A 15,233-nucleotide genomic window follows, 5' to 3' on the forward strand; every position below is an offset into this window, starting at 1 on the left:
CTTCTTGGTCAGTCAACAATGAATTTACACATGCATATGTACATACTCAAGTCAGGCATTTTTAGGCAAAGAAAGCAATTTTAAGTCAGGCTCATGATCTGAGTAAGTGAGAATCAAAACCTACGGCTAATTGCATGGTAACAGAATTCAGCTTTTGCTGGCCTCCCTCAACAATGGTCCTTCAGTTTAGGATGATGGTTCTTCCTCATCTTGAACTTTATCTCCTTATTGGGTTCAGTTCTCCTCTCTCTAGCTTTCCAAGAAGGTGATTTCATCTTCATATTTGCTTCTACCTCAACTTCATGTGACCTTGTATAGGAATGACCTTCATGACCTTTTTAGGGTAAGGAAGGATCCTGGTATTTTCTACCTTATACAAAGCTTTCTAATCAAACTCACTGCTACTTATGACCCATTAAGCATCTTCACCTTGAATTGCAACTTGAGAGGTATTTTACATTTAGATTTTGAAGATCCTTCCTAGGACATGATACCATCACAATTATTGATCCTATTTCACTTCTAAATAGTAAAGCAACCGTGGGAAGCCAATAAAAGAAACAGTCTCAAATAGATAAAATTCTGAGATTCATCTTTTGACTCCTTTTCATAATTCACAACTTTTTAAAAAAAGTAATATAGTCTTACTGGAAAGCTTTAAGCTCTTAGCAAACCAACAGTCAAGGGGTTAACATTCTCCCCTTTGGTCAGGAATGCAGCTGCTGGGTCTCAAAAGTTGTTTTAGACAGTCAAGGCTGAAAAATTCAAGGATTTCCTGACCCAACAAAATATTCCCAGACTTAACTGATGATTAGACAGCTACAATCCAACCATATACTCTTATCTTCACCTTGAAGTTTCTGTGGTTTCTGTGTGTTGTCTAAACTAGTCACAATGTCTGCAAAGCTGTAAAACTCTCTCTGTGCTTTTGGGTGAAAGGGAATTTGAATTTCCATATTTAATAAACTTGTGACTTAATGGCACTTCAGAGAAACAGCTATGAGTTAATAGTCAAGATGGTCTCCTTTCTTTATCAACTAAGTCATCCTTATTAGATTATCAGGAGATGATAAATAGATCTAGACAGGCAACAGCATAAATGCACACATATTTAGGCTAAGCATCTTAATACTTTATATCATCCTTGAAAAGAAGAGGGTTCATGAAAGACTTCAAATGGAGAAAAATTAAAGATATCATCTTTTTTGTTAATTCTATCCTATCTATTCCTACTTCCAATAATATAATTAGAATAGTTTCTCAGGCACCGAATGGCTAAAACAGTAGGTTGTCTAGAATGATACAGTAGTATCATTTTTGGAAGATCAAAGAAAGAAATTTGGCAGATCAGAGATTGAAGATACTATAGATATTAAACTATCCAAACCCAAATCACAGTTTGATCAAACATTAACCTCCAAAACATTCACAAGTACTCATACTACTTAGATTCAAAGATCTTTAGGCAAGAGGAACTTATTACTGCTTTTCTCTTTTGGATAATACTAAAAATATCTGGAAAATTAATGAGAGAGCAATGAATGAATGAAAAAGTAATTACATGTTGAGGACTACCAGGAACCTCATAGCATTAATATCAAGATTACTAAAATCTTGAATAAAAGATATAAAGAAGATGCAGAAGCCTGGATTTTATGGGACTAGCCAATGATAGATCTGTACAACACTAAACAAGGATGAGGGTAGATTAAAAAATTAACATCCAAAAATTACTCCAAGTATTTTAGAGATCATTTAATGTTTGACTGTCCCATTTTACTTATGAGGAAACTGAGGTCCAAGGAAATCATGAGACTTGCCCAACCTCATAATTAGTTAATGGGCCAAGAAAGATTTACTGACTCCCAATCCAGGGACCTTTCCAGAATACTTCAATATTGCTAAATATCAATGGATACTATAATAGGTATAGGTTTTAAAAGTATAAAAGCAGATTTTTGCAAGCATATTAGGGAAAGCCTTTGCTAGAAGTCATGGACATTCCCAGTGGAATGCAGGGGGTAGAGAGGAGAGAGCTAAGCAACAGATATTGCTGTTTTGAGAAGGGTTTGGAGCAGAAGTGCAATCGGCAGTCCCTATTTGATCTGAGATCTTGGAGATCAATGAAGGTTATAAAGGCTGAAGATATCCTGCAAGTCAACTCTGAGTAGGGAAGAGGCCTGTGTTCTGGTGGACAGTCTGTAGACATTTCTTCCTACCTGGTTACTTTTGAATCATTGGCTGTGGAGGAGTTGGTTCCTGGTATCCTGAAGACATCTCTGGATCAGTTGTGAGAACCCAAACCCAATCCCTCTTCCTCAGATCCTTAGCCAAGCTGTCACCTGGCCGAAGCCAGGTTGGCTAAGGAAGTTATCCTTTTGACTCCAGTCTTGGGCAGTAAGACATAGTTTCACCTCACCCCCTCTCCTATCCTCTCAAATTACAATTAAACTGTTTCAATGTTTTCTTTTCTTCATACCTTAAAGGTCTCATAGTGTGTGTATTTGTTATCCTCTGTGCTTATCCAAGGCTAGGTGGAGCAGGGTGACAGTTAAGGCCTGTCACTTCTGTCAACTGACATTTCCAAACAACTAAACCCATTTTCCCTGGCTTGTTAAGCCCCACCTTTTGTCCATTCCTGACTCCTACTCGCCCATCTGAACCCATATAAATATTTGAGTTAACTTCCCCTATTTTTTCCCATAAGAATACCCACATTTTTCTAGCAGAAAGAGGGGAAAAAGTATAATAAATGAGGAATTTTTTTCCTAAGGAAAGGAAATAGAGTACACGATGAAAGTTTGGGGAACTAAAATTCAGGAACTGAAAATGCCTCGATGAAAAGAGCCTAGCAGTTTTAAATTCTCATAAGACAATGGACCAGGTTTAAGAATGGATTTCTTCCTGTCCACTTTCCTGATATGAGTGATTATAGTCAATAAAGAATTAGCAAAATAAGAAAAATTTGAAAGCAAATGTTTACAGGAACTTTACGCTCAATAAATCCAAAAATATAATATAGTGGAAGAAAGAATCTTTATTCACCTTGGAAAGATTGGAAAGCAGTTTCAGAAAAATAGTTTCTTACATCATCTTATAACATATGCCATAATTAATTAAGAATCAAAAGTGGTCCAAATATAAAATATTATATCATATGGAAATTAGAAGAGAATGGAAGATTTTATCTTTTATAATTCTGAATAAGGAAAGTATTTAGAACCAGAATTGAGTTTCAGAAGAGTACAAATACAAAAACAGACAATTCCAATTGTATTTTCTTCTGCTTTTTGCTGTTTCATATATGATGTTGTTCATAGTCTACCATTCTTCTACAAAAAATTTTACTTTTTAAATTTTACTTATTGATTTTAAAATATTTTTCCATGAACCCATGAACAAGACCTTTGAAAGAGAGGAAAAGAAACAATAAGGAAACAAATCATTGTGGGAGAGTTGCCTTGGGGGGGGGAGGGGGAAGAACAACAATATATGTTATCTTGGGCCCTAGAAGAGAGTGTCTGGAGTTGTTTGATGTTTTCATATTCTGTATAATGATGCCTCTGGGGAGAAAAGAGCATGATAGTGGGGAAGTCTGGAGAGTGAAGGGAGAAAACATTAACAGAGAGGCTCTTAAGAACAAGAGAACTAACAATCAGAGTTCCTCAATTCCCATCTGCTTCCAGAGCCAACTCCCAATGCTCTACAGGCCCTTTACATATTTCCATCCTGCTAAAAGGCAGGGCACTGTGGCATGGAGGTAGAGGAAGTACCCTGTGTTTTCTCTAATCCTCCATTATTGTTATTTCCACTTATTTCCTAACCTGTAATCTCTGAAAAGCTTCAGGTTTGAGGACAATCTTTTGAAACAAACTTCCCTACATGGATTGGAAGCAGATAGGTAGGAGTCTACATCTGGAACCTTATGGAAAGACATCAAGTGTTTTACTAAGGTGAGTGACATTTGGGTGCCTGAGAGTGAAAGAGTGGGAGGAGAGGTCTGAGTATAAGAAAACTCTTTTCAAAGGTGAATTTGGTCTGGCTGTATCCTACAAAGAGTAGGGGGTGGGTGATAGGAAGAGGATTATAAGTCATCTCTAGAAAGGAGAGAAGGTTGAATGACTGCTTTGCTTAAAATGTTGATGGGGAATGAATCTGAGAGTTCCTACCCTAGGACTTCACTAGAATATTAGTGTCAGGGACACCACACAGGAAGCACAAAAGACCTCATGGTCTAAATAAATGACATTTTTTCTTCTGTGGTCTCCCATTTCAAATGCTGAAGTTGCTCAAATATATATAACATAGATATTGTATCAATATATAATGTATCTTTCTGATGAAGTATGAAGGTACTTTTCTGATCAAGCCATATTTTGATTTCACATTGTTTTTATACACAGCATGTGGACTTAATGGCTTAGTCTTCTTTCTCCTATCAATTAAATTAAATTAAAAAAATTATTAAATCTCAACCATTTATAAAGAACTATAAGGAGACTGGAGAAGAAACAAGTGTAGAAAAGACATATTATGCTTTTACATTTTGCCTAGAGAAGGGAAATAGCATATTTGGCATCTGAAATGGATTAAATTATCTTTGATTTTGTTAATATGAATACTATACCAAATATGGCCAATATGGATACTATACAAAATATGGATGCTGATACCAAAAGCAGTCACAACTCTACCATTTAGTAGGTAACTTTTGAGAGTTGATGAACTGAAACATTTACCATTCTGTGGCTGAACTTTTCCCAATTTAGGTAGCTAGGCTGGTCCTCATATAATCCTAGGGGTCATGACTACATGAGGCTTAGGGCTCATTTTAATTCTGTCCTTGGAATTATAGTTGGGAAACACATGCCCCTAGTCACAAAACTCCCAGTTAGAAAGAAAAAACCTTTCTTATACTAGCCTAGTGGTTTCAGATCCTAGGTCTGCACTAAGAAATGCCACTTTGTTCTTTGTGGCTATCAGAACTGTTTCTCACTCTCATGACTCTAATGAAGTGATACAAAGTCTACTGGGTGTGTTTATGTGGGATAAGGTTAGGTCAGCCAGATGTATCTTTTATCAGAATAAAAACTTCTAATGAGGAATGGGTGCATTTTTAACTCCTCTGCATGAGGCAGAGGTAGGGGAGCAAGAACTACTGTTTCTTCAGTTCCTTTATCTCTTTTTCCCCCCTCAACTTCCTTGCTGTTGGAATAAGCAGCTAGGCTAACAAACACAATTTCTTCCTCTCTCTGCCTGGGACTCCTGGAAATCCCACCCACCCATTCCTGATCTTGATTAGTTTCCACTCTTCTATTGCTGAGAAGAGATACAAATCCTAAGGTATTTGGAGACTCAGTCCATTTCCCACAGATCAGTCCCAGATTGGACAGAGGGTTCTTGAACTCAAAAAAGAGCCATACACCTAGGTCCTATATTAGAACCCCTTTGAGTTTGGCATTACCTGATAAGAGTTTCAATTCTGCCAGTACAATCTTTGCACAGCAATGTGGCATCACAAAATGGCTTTTAAAACAAAGGTTATCTTTGCAAACAATCATAATCCTTGATGATTTAGAGGTCTTAGTTGGAGCTCTTCAGGAGCTTATATTACCTGGGGATTGTACCTACCTAGGGAAAACCCACATTATGCATTAAGAAAAAAGAAGAAAGAAGAAAGAAGCTTGTAAGGTAGGCTTATAAGAATGCATTATCCCTTATAATAATAAATGAAATATATTTAAGAGGGGAGAAATATCACAGCATTCATTAAAAAACCCTAAATACGGACTAAACTCATAGCTTATATAAGTAATATCATAGAGGAAAGTGGCATCTATATTCTGACCTACTAAGAAATTGAGTACTTATTACTATTGCTGTTAATATTAGAAGATTTAACACTATGAATAACAATGAATTGTTGATCAATCAACCAACAAACATTTATTGAGTGCCTACTATATGCCAATTACTGTGCTAAGTGCTGGGTATACAAAAAAGTGGCAAAAGACAGAGTCTTTGCCTTCACAGGACGTACAATCCAATGCTGATGACAACATGCAAACAAGTATATACAAACAAATAAAGACAGGATATATAGGTAATAATTAAAAGATGAATATATGGTGTGTTCAGGGAAGACTAATACCTTTGGTATGAGGACTTCAAAACCTTTTTAGGGCTTCTTATCCATCTTTGCTCTCTACCTGTCACAACTTGTAACTCTTAAAAGATGTACCATGTGAAGAATCCCCACTCCAGTAACTCTGTTTCAGCAGGATTAAACCAGATCTAAAACCACTTATGGGTTAGGATGGTGTCTGCCCCAAGCATATATAGACTTTCCCTGGAGGAATGGGTGGATGAGAATCATTTGTTCCAATGGCCATGAAGGTGGCTGAAGTAGATGCTGAGGAACACTTAGAGCATGGTCAGACATCAAAGATTCCAAGGTCATCCACAACATCCTGGATCAGCACCAATCATCCCAACTTTTGTCTCTAGACTTGAATGACTCTGGAAGTAACAGTGAGGCTGACAACTTCATGCAACTCTACCTCACTTAAATCGAATTCATTCCCAAGTCAAGACATCACTGGTTGATGTTATTGGTCCTCTTTGAAAATGAAGGATAAACAATAACAAAAGAAGGAAAGCACTAAAAGTAAGATTTTTTGAGGAAGGCTTCAGTACAAAATGAGATTTTAGTTGTGACTTAAAGGAAGCCAGTCAGTAAAACAGAGGAGGAAGAATATTTTAGGTATGTAGGTCAGTCAGGAGAAATACCCAGAGCTGTGAGATGGAATGTTTTCTTCATGGAACAGCTAGGGGGCCAATGTCACTGGATGAAGAGTGTGTACTGGGGAAGAAATTATAAGGAGCCTGGAGCTAGGTTATGAAAGACTTTGAATGTTAAAAAGGTATTTCATATTTGGTCCTGGAGGCCATAAGGAGCCATTGGAGTTTATCGAATAGGGGGATTACATGGTAGGACCTACATTTTAGAAAAATAATTTTAGTGGCTAAATGGAGGCTGGAAAGCAAGCAGACCCACTAGTAAGTTATTACAAATGTCTGAGCATGAGGTGATAAGGACATTTGCTACAGTGTTAGAGAAGAGAAAGGGATGTATTCAAGAAATGATCTGGTCTTGGGAACAGATTCGATTTGGGAGGCAGGAGATAGTGAAGAGTCTAGATGACTCCTAGATTCTAAGCCTGAAGGACTGAAAGGATGATATTGCCCTCTATAGTAATAGGGAAGGTAGAAGAGGTAGAGGGATTAGAAGGAAAGTCAAGGAAAGTTACTTGATAGTATTCAACCTCGTTAATGATTATGATCTTATATTGATATTTTTATAATCATAAATTTATAGATACATGAAAGTCATTTATTAAGAATTAAGCTATTCCAATCTCTGGAGTAAAACTATAAGAGGGAGACAGTACCTGCCCTTAAGAAACTGATATTCTAATATAGTGAGACAGAACACATAAAAGACTGGTGATCATGGAAAGGTGTTTTGGTCTGGGACGTCATAGGAGCTCTTAAATTATTGTGTTTATTATTATCATGATTCCACTTACTTTACTTTGCCTCATTTTATATCTTTCTTTGTATTCATCATATTTATGATATCTTATAATACAGTAATATTCTCTTGCATTCACATTGCATAATTTGCTTTGTCATTCCTAAGGCAATGGACATCTTTCTTTTGTGTCCAGTTCTTTTTCTACTCCAAAATGAACTGACATACATATATGTATATGTATATGTATATATATGCATGTTTGTATGTATCTATATGACTTTTTTCTTACTCTGGCCTTCTAAGTACATATTTTTATATAATATATAAACAGTTAATACATACATAACATTCATATGTTATATATATATGTATAAATATATATATATATAAAACATAACATATATGACAATGCATTTTATGTGTATCTCATTTGAGACTCCAACCAGCCCCGCAAGGAAAATAATCAAAGTTTTAATACACTTTTGCATTTAAAGTATTTGTGAAGGGTCACATAGTAACCATTTAGATGACCTAAGATTAAAAACATCAAAAACCTCTGAAGTTGCAATTCAAGATGAAGATGCTTTGTGGGTCACAGATGTTAGTCTGATTAGAAAACATTTTGATTGTAAAAATAGTGAGTTTTTCCACAATAAACTACAGTTGGTACACTTATTCAGTTATGTTTTATTTTGATTCAAATATATCTCAAGACCATTAAGGAAGAAGGACTTTTGTCCTCAGGCAATCACGGGACCCCCAAACACCTGGAAGGTATTCATTCAAATGAAGGCTACAACCACAGATGATTAGGATTTTTAAAAAATTGCAAGAAAGGAGTCTGAGGTATAGCTGGCTCTGTTGCCCATTTCCTCTCTGTAGTACTTCTTTAAAGGGTGACTATTATAGAAGTGATTTTTACAATGGAGAATGAGTGGTCAAAACTACTGAACACTTTTTAGTGAGATCTTAGAGTTGCAAGATTTAAATTTAAAAGATGGGTCCTTAGAATTTTATAAAGTTTAATAGAATTACTTGGATAGGTGAAAGCACAGAGATAGAGAAAAAACCATTAGTCTAGCTATCCACGTGGCTTCTATAGGAGCACCCCAGTATGCAAGTTCCTTGGCAGGACACCAGAAACAGAGAGTGCCTTACTTTCTTGTCTCCAATCTTTTAACCTCCCTCTCCTTTCAAGGTCAAATTCAATCATGTCCGGATCAAACTCAGGGTCACATAACTTACACTAGATGATGTAACTAGGTGACCAGCCTAGGCAATATAAGTGACCTAGCTCTAGGAGTGCAGAAATAGGTGATCCTGTGAGAGGATTCCCTTTACACAATCCCCCACTTTGATTCTTTGGGAGACTAACATGTTAAATTTCCTTATCAGGGGTTTCTAGGAGAGAAACATGTTAGTTCTCCCCATTGAATCATTCCACATATGTAGCTCATATATATAAAGATTCTCTTACTAAAGATATATAAAATATTGCACCTTACATAGAGGGAATTACAACAATTTGGGGAATAAGAGAAAAGAAAAGAAAAAAGAAGTAAAACAAAAAAAGGTTAATAGATGAATTGACAAAAGCCAATTAGGAGGCACTCCTCTTTGGCATAAATTTACATTCAGAATAAATGATAAGTTAAACCCCCTACAATTCAGTTCATTCTTTCCCAAAGTACACTCTGGATCTTTTGATGTAATGTGTAGTTTCTGACAGTATCCTTAGGGCACCTTCTCCAAAATATCCATTTTCCCAATTCGAGGTGTTGGTGATTTTCTTATCCTAAAATTGCTTTAAAAGATCTTAAATCTTTGATTTTAGAATAATTAAATAATCCTCCTTAGAAGGGTATTGACCAACACTAGAATCACCCTAATATACATGACTGAGTAATGAGGTATGTCAGTGGTTCCCAAACTTTTTTGGTCTACTGCCCCCTTTCCAGAAAAAATATTACTTAGAGCCACTGGAAATTAATTTTTTTAAAAACTTAATAGCAATTCATAGGAAAGATAAATGCACCTGTGGCCATCACCACTCCCCTGAATTGCTGCAGCATCCACCAGGGGGCGGTGGTGCCCACTTTGGAAATCACTGAGGTTTATGAATTAATTCTCAAAAGAAAACCAAAACCCCCAAAACCAAATAGAAGAGAAAAGAAAAAAAAATTAAATTCTGGGTAAAAATGTGTATATATATATCAAAATCCTGTTTATAAAATTATGAGTAAAAAATTAAACCACAAGATGTCCTTGAATCACCAGCAAGGCCCAATTAAAGTGGATTATGTCCTACAAGCATGTAGGACAATTGCAGCAATGTTGTACTTGATGGCCCCAGCAGATTGGAGTAAGGAAAACTAGTATGCAAGATCCTAAAATCTAGGCTCCACCCAACCTCCAGGCACCTCGCAAGAGGATGGCCTTCTTGTCTTCTCTGGGTCCTGCCTATACCTCCTGGCTCTTAACTAATACCCCAAAAGCCATCTGACTGTAACTATCCTAATTTATATGGATTTAAAAAAAGGACAAAGAGGAAGGAAGGACTCATAGGTTTATTTGAGCCCTTACCTAAAGCCTGGGGGTGGCTTCACCATATAACCCAAAGTCCCAGTTGACAAGACTTGTATTACCTTGAACAACTGAATTTCTGGCATATGGATCATAGGCAGATGGTCTCTGTACCTCAGGGAAAAGGCAGTCCACTACAAGGCAAACTCTTAACCAAGGCAATCACTAATCTCTCCACTAGATTAGGACTACAAAGAGAAATTCGCAAGAGCAAAACCTTCTTCCAGCTCAGTCAAAACAGGAGATGGGGGAGGGGGCAGGGGGCAGCTGGGTAGCTCACTGAATTGAGAACCAGGCCTAGAGACAGGAGGTCCTGGGTTCAAATCTTGTCTCAGACACTTCCCAGCTGTGTAATAATCCTGGGCAAGTCACTTGACCCCCATTGCCTTGCCCTTACCACTCTTCTGCCTTGGAGCCAACACACAGTATTGACTCCAAGACAGAAGGTAAGGGTTTTAAAAAACAAAACAAAACAAAAAACCAGGAAATAGAATGACTCACCATTAATGCCAGTAAACTCCCACAATCCTTCTGTCCTCAGAATCCTCTCCCAGGACTTCTATCCAAATTGTTCTCTTTTCCTCATTAAGCTAATCCATGAAATTTACTCTATCCCTTACCTACATTCCTACAATATGCATTAACTTCTAGAAATGAGTTGAGGCATGGGCATCCATTCCGGGGTACACATTCCAGGTCTATGGTACTGTGCTAGGCTGGGGGAAATAAAGAAGTGAAGAATATTTTTTCATATTACTTTGCAACCTATATTTTATGTGTGACTCGATTATATATCAGTGCTCTTTGGAGGCTATACACTTATTCAATTGATTCTGCCATAGCAGAGAAGTAAGTCTTTGAAATTTTTTTGGGTAGAATATTTCATGTTTGTTGAAAATACTTTAGAAAGGCTTTTTTTGAGGTAAAATATTCTGCCTTTCAGTTGGATTATCTGTGGGACTCTCTCAGTCCATCTCTGCATCTCCCCAATCTAGGTACAGAATCAGCAGCAACATAACAGCAAGAAATCAGACCAGCTCCTCTGAGTTCCTCCTCCTGGCCTTCTCTACTCACCAAGAACTTTTGTTCCCATTGTTCCTGGCCCTATACCTGGCAGCCCTCCTGGGGAACCTAATGATCCTTATTGCTGTTGGCTCAGACCCACACCTCCATACACCCATGTTTGTTCTCCTGGTCAACCTGTCCCTGGCAGATCTGTGCTTCACCTCCACTACAGTGCCCAGGCTCCTCCATGCCTTGCTCACAGGGGACCAGACCATTACCCATTCAGCCTGCCTGTCCCAAGTCTTCTTTTTCCTAATGGCAGGCAACGTGGACAGCTATGTATTAGCCGCCATGGCATGGGACCGCTATGTTGCCATATGCAGACCATTGCACTATGCTACTGTGGTGACCCTGCCTCGATGTATGGTGCTCCTGGGAGCTGTGTGGGTGGGCACAGCCCTGCATTCTCTGCTCCACACAGTCCTCACTGCTCATCTCACCTTCTGTAGCAATCGTGCTCTCCCATATTTCTTCTGTGACCTCCATCCTTTGATACATCTTGCCTGCTCTGACACCTCTCTCAACTACATGATGGTTATAGTTGAGGGTGGCTTTGTCATCATCATGCCAGCTATTTGCATTATGGCCTCTTATGTCTTTATTGTAGCTGCTGTGTGTAAGATTCGAGCCCCTGGAGGTTTCCAGAAGGCATTTTCCACATGTGGATCCCATCTAACTGTAGTTTTGCTTTTCTATGGAACTGTACTGTGTGTCTATCTGCAGCCACCAAGCCAAGCTGAGGGCCAAGAGAGATACCAAGATCTGATGGCCACAGTCATGTTCTCTGTGGTGGCTCCAACACTAAACCCCTACATTTATAGTCTACAGAACAGAGAAATCAAAGCAGCCCTTGTAAAAGTGCTTATGGGGAGTTAGAGTGTGAACAAGTGGTCAGTGAAGGATCCCTAGTAGAGCTAGCCTTCCCTTTATTTCTCTCATCTATTCATTTCCTTCTTGGTCAGTCAACAATGAATTTACACATGCATATGTACATACTCAAGTCAGGCATTTTTAGGCAAAGAAAGCAATTTTAAGTCAGGCTCATGATCTGAGTAAGTGAGAATCAAAACCTACGGCTAATTGCATGGTAACAGAATTCAGCTTTTGCTGGCCTCCCTCAACAATGGTCCTTCAGTTTAGGATGATGGTTCTTCCTCATCTTGAACTTTATCTCCTTATTGGGTTCAGTTCTCCTCTCTCTAGCTTTCCAAGAAGGTGATTTCATCTTCATATTTGCTTCTACCTCAACTTCATGTGACCTTGTATAGGAATGACCTTCATGACCTTTTTAGGGTAAGGAAGGATCCTGGTATTTTCTACCTTATACAAAGCTTTCTAATCAAACTCACTGCTACTTATGACCCATTAAGCATCTTCACCTTGAATTGCAACTTGAGAGGTATTTTACATTTAGATTTTGAAGATCCTTCCTAGGACATGATACCATCACAATTATTGATCCTATTTCACTTCTAAATAGTAAAGCAACCGTGGGAAGCCAATAAAAGAAACAGTCTCAAATAGATAAAATTCTGAGATTCATCTTTTGACTCCTTTTCATAATTCACAACTTTTTAAAAAAAGTAATATAGTCTTACTGGAAAGCTTTAAGCTCTTAGCAAACCAACAGTCAAGGGGTTAACATTCTCCCCTTTGGTCAGGAATGCAGCTGCTGGGTCTCAAAAGTTGTTTTAGACAGTCAAGGCTGAAAAATTCAAGGATTTCCTGACCCAACAAAATATTCCCAGACTTAACTGATGATTAGACAGCTACAATCCAACCATATACTCTTATCTTCACCTTGAAGTTTCTGTGGTTTCTGTGTGTTGTCTAAACTAGTCACAATGTCTGCAAAGCTGTAAAACTCTCTCTGTGCTTTTGGGTGAAAGGGAATTTGAATTTCCATATTTAATAAACTTGTGACTTAATGGCACTTCAGAGAAACAGCTATGAGTTAATAGTCAAGATGGTCTCCTTTCTTTATCAACTAAGTCATCCTTATTAGATTATCAGGAGATGATAAATAGATCTAGACAGGCAACAGCATAAATGCACACATATTTAGGCTAAGCATCTTAATACTTTATATCATCCTTGAAAAGAAGAGGGTTCATGAAAGACTTCAAATGGAGAAAAATTAAAGATATCATCTTTTTTGTTAATTCTATCCTATCTATTCCTACTTCCAATAATATAATTAGAATAGTTTCTCAGGCACCGAATGGCTAAAACAGTAGGTTGTCTAGAATGATACAGTAGTATCATTTTTGGAAGATCAAAGAAAGAAATTTGGCAGATCAGAGATTGAAGATACTATAGATATTAAACTATCCAAACCCAAATCACAGTTTGATCAAACATTAACCTCCAAAACATTCACAAGTACTCATACTACTTAGATTCAAAGATCTTTAGGCAAGAGGAACTTATTACTGCTTTTCTCTTTTGGATAATACTAAAAATATCTGGAAAATTAATGAGAGAGCAATGAATGAATGAAAAAGTAATTACATGTTGAGGACTACCAGGAACCTCATAGCATTAATATCAAGATTACTAAAATCTTGAATAAAAGATATAAAGAAGATGCAGAAGCCTGGATTTTATGGGACTAGCCAATGATAGATCTGTACAACACTAAACAAGGATGAGGGTAGATTAAAAAATTAACATCCAAAAATTACTCCAAGTATTTTAGAGATCATTTAATGTTTGACTGTCCCATTTTACTTATGAGGAAACTGAGGTCCAAGGAAATCATGAGACTTGCCCAACCTCATAATTAGTTAATGGGCCAAGAAAGATTTACTGACTCCCAATCCAGGGACCTTTCCAGAATACTTCAATATTGCTAAATATCAATGGATACTATAATAGGTATAGGTTTTAAAAGTATAAAAGCAGATTTTTGCAAGCATATTAGGGAAAGCCTTTGCTAGAAGTCATGGACATTCCCAGTGGAATGCAGGGGGTAGAGAGGAGAGAGCTAAGCAACAGATATTGCTGTTTTGAGAAGGGTTTGGAGCAGAAGTGCAATCGGCAGTCCCTATTTGATCTGAGATCTTGGAGATCAATGAAGGTTATAAAGGCTGAAGATATCCTGCAAGTCAACTCTGAGTAGGGAAGAGGCCTGTGTTCTGGTGGACAGTCTGTAGACATTTCTTCCTACCTGGTTACTTTTGAATCATTGGCTGTGGAGGAGTTGGTTCCTGGTATCCTGAAGACATCTCTGGATCAGTTGTGAGAACCCAAACCCAATCCCTCTTCCTCAGATCCTTAGCCAAGCTGTCACCTGGCCGAAGCCAGGTTGGCTAAGGAAGTTATCCTTTTGACTCCAGTCTTGGGCAGTAAGACATAGTTTCACCTCACCCCCTCTCCTATCCTCTCAAATTACAATTAAACTGTTTCAATGTTTTCTTTTCTTCATACCTTAAAGGTCTCATAGTGTGTGTATTTGTTATCCTCTGTGCTTATCCAAGGCTAGGTGGAGCAGGGTGACAGTTAAGGCCTGTCACTTCTGTCAACTGACATTTCCAAACAACTAAACCCATTTTCCCTGGCTTGTTAAGCCCCACCTTTTGTCCATTCCTGACTCCTACTCGCCCATCTGAACCCATATAAATATTTGAGTTAACTTCCCCTATTTTTTCCCATAAGAATACCCACATTTTTCTAGCAGAAAGAGGGGAAAAAGTATAATAAATGAGGAATTTTTTTCCTAAGGAAAGGAAATAGAGTACACGATGAAAGTTTGGGGAACTAAAATTCAGGAACTGAAAATGCCTCGATGAAAAGAGCCTAGCAGTTTTAAATTCTCATAAGACAATGGACCAGGTTTAAGAATGGATTTCTTCCTGTCCACTTTCCTGATATGAGTGATTATAGTCAATAAAGAATTAGCAAAATAAGAAAAATTTGAAAGCAAATGTTTACAGGAACTTTACGCTCAATAAATCCAAAAATATAATATAGTGGAAGAAAGAATCTTTATTCACCTTGGAAAGATTGGAAAGCAGTTTCAGAAAAATAGTTTCTTACATCATCTTAT

General features: G+C 37.6%; 1 protein-coding gene across 1 annotated transcript; it reads left to right on the forward strand.

The window, feature by feature from the left end:
* Positions 1–9,796: 9,796 nt before the first annotated feature.
* Positions 9,797–12,061, forward strand: LOC123255674 (olfactory receptor 1361-like). Its single transcript, XM_044684435.1, has 2 exons — positions 9,797–9,899; positions 11,064–12,061. The coding sequence occupies exons 1-2, from the start codon at positions 9,797–9,799 to the stop codon at positions 12,059–12,061; spliced, it is 1,101 nt and encodes a 366-aa protein (XP_044540370.1).
* Positions 12,062–15,233: the final 3,172 nt, after the last annotated feature.

The sequence above is a fragment of the Gracilinanus agilis genome, unplaced genomic scaffold (genome assembly GCF_016433145.1).
Source record: "Gracilinanus agilis isolate LMUSP501 unplaced genomic scaffold, AgileGrace unplaced_scaffold50, whole genome shotgun sequence".
NCBI classification, from domain to species: Eukaryota; Metazoa; Chordata; class Mammalia; order Didelphimorphia; family Didelphidae; genus Gracilinanus; species Gracilinanus agilis.

Bases quoted from the DNA above. Each gene is read 5' to 3' on its own strand.
- LOC123255674 (XM_044684435.1), top strand. From the start codon at position 9,797: ATGTCCTTGAATCACCAGCAAGGCCCAATTAAAGTGGATTATGTCCTA. The intron at 9,900-11,063 runs GTAAGGAAAACT...TCTGCCTTTCAG, and splicing joins GATGGCCCCAGCAGATTGGA to TTGGATTATCTGTGGGACTC.